This window comes from Lepisosteus platostomus, chromosome 8 (genome assembly GCF_059453375.1).
Source record: "Lepisosteus platostomus isolate fLepPlt1 chromosome 8, fLepPlt1.hap1, whole genome shotgun sequence".
Classification (NCBI taxonomy): domain Eukaryota; kingdom Metazoa; phylum Chordata; class Actinopteri; order Semionotiformes; family Lepisosteidae; genus Lepisosteus; species Lepisosteus platostomus.
Genome location: NC_142618.1, coordinates 45,104,664 through 45,111,875, shown reverse-complemented (window position 1 = coordinate 45,111,875; position 7,212 = coordinate 45,104,664). Strand labels below are relative to the sequence as shown.

General features: G+C 41.6%; 1 protein-coding gene across 5 annotated transcripts in view; it reads right to left on the bottom strand.

The window, feature by feature from the left end:
• LOC148657406 (ras-responsive element-binding protein 1-like) overlaps positions 1-7,212 on the bottom strand; it is a 73,764-nt gene continuing 66,552 nt past the window's right edge. For all 5 annotated transcript variants that reach the window (XM_088643647.1, XM_088643648.1, XM_088643646.1 and 2 more), the window contains 3 exons: positions 5,853-6,017; positions 3,864-4,601; positions 1-2,955 (listed from right to left, as the gene is read on the bottom strand). In XM_088643647.1, the coding sequence (XP_088499773.1) occupies positions 2,567-2,955; positions 3,864-4,601; positions 5,853-6,017 (1,292 nt within the window). In that variant the 3' untranslated portion in view covers positions 1-2,566. The remainder of the gene's footprint in view (positions 2,956-3,863; positions 4,602-5,852; positions 6,018-7,212) is intronic.

Here is a 7,212-nt window from a genome sequence, read left to right as displayed (position 1 = left end):
CACCGTTCCTTAATATATCTTTATTGCTTAAATGTTTTCAATACAGAACAGCTTACATTTCTGAATTTGAAGCACTGTACAACTTAATACAAAGGAAAGTAAAGTACCGACGCACAGCATTTGGTTATCTGTTGTAGTCTAAACCAGTCTTGATACGGATGTAGCAGCAGTGCAAGTTCCCTTTACAATAATACAGATTCTGAACTTCAACAGTGATATAATGGCAATATCATTGGTTACACAATCATACTGATTCCTTCTTGACTAGAGAAAATTCAATAAAAAAGCCTTTTTGAGGAAACTGTTAAAACGCAGTACAGTGGAAAGACACGACCACCTTCAGGTAGTCATAAACCAGAAAGTTCTGTTATGCTTTCTCAAATCTGTCAAAATGAATTCACAGTCAAGTGCTAAATGTAGTGATTGAAGTTATTAAAAAAAAAAAGGAAGAAAATTTAGGAACTTAGGAAAAAAATTAAATGAAATATTGAATAATGCATTCTGTAAAAGCCCTGAGAGGAAAAATAAATGAATTAATAAAAGAAAAAAATAGGTTAACATGCAAAACTAGCCTACAATTCACCCATAGCTGAACACATAATAAATTTCACAGTTTTATGTATATATTTATATATATTTGAGAAAACAAAATAATTCCTCAGTCTAATAATAATAAAAATGTGAGGAGACCACAAAATCTACTAACATAGATAAAGGTCTACATAAAGCTTCAAATCAATAGTGATTATTACTAACATGAATCCCAATTTGACACAGGGCGGCTACTTTATTTTCATATATTTTGCAGCATACATTGATTAATGGCTTCTCCTCAGGTTACCAGGCATGAATATCTCAGTACTTTATAATTATTTTAGGAAGTTATATGTATCTTTGTGGAAATTACATACACACTCACAAATCAGGTGATGAACAAGCTGGTTACTTCTTTTTCATCTGAGCAACCTGTACATTGCACATCTGAATCATGTGTGAAGTCCAATTTCTTCACTCCAGTGGTATGATGCTACCACTTGTTGATGAAAAGCCAAATTTACCAGCAATACAAAAAGATTTGCACCCAAGTTTGTCCCGAACACTTATTTACTGTTTAATAGGTCGCCTGTCGTTTAAAGAACCAACTTCATAACCACCTGTTCCATTTAAAAATGCACCCTTTCTCAATTGTTAATTTACAGCACCCTAGTCCATAAAAAATGTTTTTTTTTGCTTTAGTTTATTGCTTGGGTGTCTTTTTGGTAAATACCAGATTTAAGATCACTTGAACCCAAACCTGGCATGAATCATTTCTGCTGGTGCGAAAACAAAACTTACCAACATTTAGACATATGTCTTACAGTTTTCCTTTTTATGAGCCTTGAGGTTTTGAGGTTTATTTAAAAATAAAACAGAAAATACAAAAAAAAATCCAGACCAACATCTGGATAACATCTCTGCAAGAGTCAATATTTTGATTCCAAAAGGCAACATGCACAGGAGAACTGCACAGCTGATAATGTAAAGGGACAGTAGGATACATTGTTCAAGTACAAATACAAAAACCTCAAAAAATAGTGTTTCTCCATGCATTCAGATAGAATTAAAGAGGAAAGATTCCACTTAAAACTTTGCAGAATCTCTGATAAGGCTTTTTACAACATGAAGAATGATATGGAAGACTTCTCGGTCATTTTATTTCCAGCCACCTGGTCTTGAACAGATTCTGTTCATACAGACACACGGAGACTGCTCTCAATGTTACCCCAACCTTTCTCTCCCCAAATGGAGCTGTAGGTGACAAGTGCACTTGGTGACAGCTGAACAATATTAAAATCCCAAGCCACCTGTTCTGGAGCTCCTAATCAAACCAATTTTAAACTGTCACAAAAAAAGTCGTTAATGAAGTAATGAAGTTCAGAATACATCAGGCAAATATTGCCCACATTTCTCAAGTGACAAGAGAATACCAAATCTTGACATCAATAAAAAAGGACATTTAAAAAGAACAGCTGGATTGTTTTAAAGTGGAGAGTTCGGGGGGTTTATTAAGAAACAGATCCCCCCCTCTCGTTAAGAAAGGTTGTTAAAACCCCACTTGAACAACACTGGAGTCGTAGTTAACAGGAACAGGCGGTCTTTCGGTTGTTCCCATAATGTTTAACACGCTGTTTTTCCAGTTACAGCTGGTAGTATTCAAGCCTTATTTTGCAGCCTTTGACCAATGAAATTGTTTTATCATCAGATAATAGCAGCTGCATTTAAATACACAAACACATTTTTCTGTTTTAATCAAGCATACCAAGCAGGTATGGTAAAACATTTTAATGCTATTAATTAAAGTACATTTCTTTAGGAGGAAAAAAAAAACATTAAAAATGCTACTCGAAAAAAAAAATATTATATTATCTGTAATATGTAACTTGATACAAAGATCTAGCAAAAGTAGTAAGGCACTCCAAATACAAGATTACAGTCCGTTGCATTACAAATTCATGGCACTGTCACAGAAGTAACACAGCGCGCTCTGCATAATAAAAAGAAGGCTGTAACAAAACACGCCTCCCGGTCACTCCACCTTCACAAGCTGGGGTTCAGGTGAAGGCAGGATGCTGTCCAGAGGGGTCTTGGTGTGAATCTCCAGCCGGCCTTGAATGTAGTTATCCGAGGGCTCGACAGAAGGTCCCGCTGACCTTTCTTGCTCGTCCGGCTTCGCGGCAGAGGTAGCCTGGGCCAGGCTGGCACTGGCTCCTTCGCTTTCGTTCTCCGAGGGGGGGCTGGTGCTGCTCTGCGTGGACTCGCTCTCGCTGCCCGAGCGGCCGCCGCTGCCGCCCCCCTCCTCCTCGCCCCCTGTGCCCCCGCCCGCCCGGAACTTCTGGTGGATACGCTGGTGCCGCACCAGGCTGTGCTTCAGCGTGAAAGTGCGCTCGCACGTCTGGCACTTGTAGGGTCTCTCGCCTAAGGGACGGAGATCAACGGGGGGAAAAAAAGCTCTGTGTTAAGCAGGACAGAAAAACACATTCTCACTCCCCCCCCCCCCCTTCCTATTTAGAATAACCATTTTTCACGTCTCCATAGTTTGAAATTCCCCGCCTTGCTATTAAATCCTTCGGAAGAACACCTGGCAAGGTGGGGCACATTTCAGAGGATGCATCGTTATCGGGCTCTGCGACTCTCTCACACTGCAAGCTCCATCCCCGCACATTAAATCTAAAGCATCAGATGGGAGGACTGATGCAGCTCTCGGCAAGCAAGCTCACAGGCAACTGGCCGGTTTTAGGGGCTGCTGTTGTGGGACAATAAATAAAGGAACCATCTAACTTCAGTATCTCAGAAAACCTGATAATGCTCAGTCCATTGTTGGCTTAAGAAATGCTGAAACCTGGACAGTCAATGACAGACGCACTCTTATCTTTTGACTAAAGCTCATCTCTTAGTCCTAAAGGATGGCGTTATAGTTTTAGCCACTTTGAAGTCCTCCCAATTCTCTTAGCCTTTTCTGTTTGCTGCCATGCAGGGAATTCTCCATTAAATACAGTCCCTTGTAAAATCATAGAATTATCCTACAGGAATATGAATATCCTACAACACTTCAGCAACTGATACAAACATCAGCATTCTACATTATTGTCTGCATTAAAGTGATGCACAGCGCCAACATCCCAGATATCATACTGGTATATTCGCACCTGCACCACTTTGTGCTGGGTGTTCATGTCGCATTTAGTTTCTTCCTAAACCAAGCTGACTCCGCTTAAAAAGGAACAGATTATATTATCTTTCGTTGTCAATTAATGGCAGCAATGATAACGACAACACCATTTCCTTTACAGAGCGCGCAGAATGAACTCGGTGAAGGCGTTTACCTGTGTGCGACCTCATGTGCCGTGTCAGATCCTGCAGTGACCAGAAGCGTTTGTTGCACACGTTGCAGATCTTTTTCCGCTTGTCGGCCTTGCTGTTGCCGCCCCCTTCGCTGCTCTTTGGTTCCTTGTGGCTGCTCTCCTCGTCACTCTTTCCCTCCCCCGCGGCCTTCTCCTCCTCCTCCGAAACGCTCTCCGCCCCGCTCCCGTTGTTCTCGGCCTCGCGCGCCGCCACCGCCGCCGCCGCCACCTTGGGCCCGTCTTGTTTTTCCAGTTCCCCGCTGCTCTTTGCTGCTCTGCCTGCCTCCGCGGCTGCTTCCGCGGACCTCCTGGTCACCTTCCTGTTGCTCCCAGCCTGGCTGTCCGGGATGTGGGCTTTCTCATGCCGCGTGAGCGTAGCCGCGTACCTGAAACTCTTCCCGCAGCTCCTGCAGATGTGTTTGCCCTCATCCTGGGAGCTGCTCCCCGCTGCCTGGTCCCCCTCAGAGAACTTGAAGTCGATGAGCTTGCTGGCGAAATTCAGGTCCAGGCTCTTGTTGCTTTGGGCATCGTCGTCGTTTTCCGTCTCCTCTGGGGCGGTCTCGGCAGGCCCGGTCTCCTCTTTCTTCTGCGTATTGTCCTTGGTCGTCTCGGCCTTGTTCTCGCAGGTCTCCAGTTTGTGCTCTGCTGGCTCCTTTGCGGGTTCGGTAGTGGTCAGGTCCAGCACTTCGGCTGATGGAAGCTCTGTTTCTGACAAGCTCTCTGAAACAACAAACGATAAGTCTCAGCTTGGAGTTATCCAAAAGGGGACAAGCTGCAGAAGTCACCTTAACATTCTAAAAAAAGTTTTACATTGTGCAAAAAGTTGGCGCAAGATCATTCTCATCCAAATGTTGCAACAAAAGACAAACGTTAATCGCTGGAACGGAGGTACCTAATTAAAGCATACTTAAAAAGATCCAGTCAGCATTTCATACTGAACTTTTGCATTTGTACACTTCCTTTTTCAGGCTGGTGTGTCACAGAACTTCCTTCGATGGACGGTTGTCCATTTTTTTATAATTATTGAAATGTTTAAGAAATTTTAAAGCAATATCAATCAAGTGATGCCCAGTCAAAAGTAAGACAGAAAGCTTTTCAAAAGTTTCAGGTGCTTGAGTGATTCCATTCTATCATTCATATCCATTATATAAGATCTGTAACTAATATGGAGAAGAAAATGTAAATTGAAAGCATTTTACCACGGAGTAATGAATATTTCAACTGAACTACCTTAACTGGGTTTCTGAAAAATGAAAAATGCACCTTCAACTACTTTACACCAGGTACCACCTACAGTTCCGCTATAAAGATTTATCTATATTCATCAAACGCAAACAATTTCTGATAGCACACCAGAGACTGACAGGCGATAATCCTTTGCCCTGGACATACTGCATAAATCTCATAATGGTACCCACTAGAGGGCAGCACACGATTGTAGAAGACAGGATCTGACAATGTCTTCTCAAATTACAAAGGTCATCTATAGATATTCACAGCCAATTTTATTAAGATTTATTGTGATAGCAGAAATCACAGCTTTTTTTTCCGGACTGTGAAAGACCTTGTTGAACTACTTACTTGTCTAAGGAGTTTCAGAGAGAGGCATGCTCAGGTGAGATGGTGCTGACCTTCAAAGTCATCCATTCTATAGTCTGACACTGATTACAAATGCAAAAGTTCAGTATGAAATGCTGACTGGATCTTTTTAAGTATGCTTTAATTAGGTACCTCCGTTCCAGCGATTAACGTTTGTCTTTTGTTGCAACATTTGGATGAGAATGATCTTGCGCCAACTTTTTGCACAGCTACACAAGAAGACACTGTGAGAATTCAGCAGATTACACCCTACCCACATCCTTAAGGAGTGGCAAGGCAGTGATTCATTTAGACCAGATGACGTTGTGTGATTTGTGATGGTAATTTTTTTTCTGCTGGGAAACGGGGGGGAAAAAAAGCCGTCGTACTTACCTCCACTTTCATGTGATCCTTCATCCCCTGTCTTGGATTTTGGGATGGTACCATTTCGTCTCAGGGAACGATTGGCAACTCCATGTTTACGCAGTAGATGGCGCTCACAGTTGGACTTGGTTGAAAAAAAGGCATCACATTTTGGGCAGGGGTATGGTTTCTGACCTGGAGCAAAGACACAGCTTGTGAGTTTCTCAATGGCCTGTTCCAACTTGCTTAGTATCGTGTTTGTTTAAGGAACACATTATTGCTAAAAAATACATTTCCAACTATGTCCACACTGCAGTGGATGCCTGAATAACCTTTTTCTCCTATGAAACACAATGTTATTATTGCTGCACTGACAGGGGTTGAACTAGTCAAGTTTAATGCTTTCAGGAGATTCAGATCGTGTGAAACTGCTGTGTGGGTTTTGTCCGCTCTTTCTGAAATTGGAATTCATCTGTAAATAGATATGTAAAAGGCATAACCTTTATCCCTAGTGCTTCCAAGAGCCAACAATTTTTTAATTCAATTAATCAGTTTTCATGATTAAATTTACGTACTGTCAGGCCAATCGGTTTCTCCAAACGTTAAGCTCCAGTGTGCATTATGAAAGTACTGGCATCCATTGGAGAAGTGATCTGGCCCTCAATGGCCTGCAGGTTAACATGTACCCGGTGAGCTCAAAGACTTGGACCTTTACTAGCTGAACTAGCAGGAGTAGCCCAGTTTGGAAAATCTGCTTAATAAAGGAGCTTTTCTTAATGAACAGTGTGAAAAAGCTTCATGAAACTAATGAAGACAAGATCAGCTCCCAACTTTTAGAAACATCAGATCTAATTACAAAACTGCAACTGAGTGACTATGAACTATTTTTATGTTAGTTAGCTATTGTACAGGAGGGTTTTGCCTTGTATCTGCTACCTATAAACACAGCAGCAAAGTTCACTGGGATGCTGTGAACTTTGAACACACCGGAGATAATGTATCAGTTCTTTCTCAGGTTAATGATTTATACTTGGCTCAACGGTCACAGACATGTGAAGTACCAAGGGGTACAATTTATGTCTGGGTACTACAGTTTATGACGCACCTTAAAGATAGAGCATCTAACATAAAATATCTTGTACATATCACACGCTAACAGATAATAGCAGTGCCTTCTAGCACTTAGATGAGGTGAGAAAAATAATGGCATTCCAGCTATTATCTACTTGACCACAAGAGAAACCGACGATAAAACAGGCCTTTTAGTTCATCAGAGCTCTCACTAGCATCCTACAATCTAAGTAATCCTATCAGCTTCTGACTAGGTACTTAAGAGGTTTCCTGTTTGAAGAAATTCAACCACATGACTTTAAAAAAAAGTCCCAGCTTT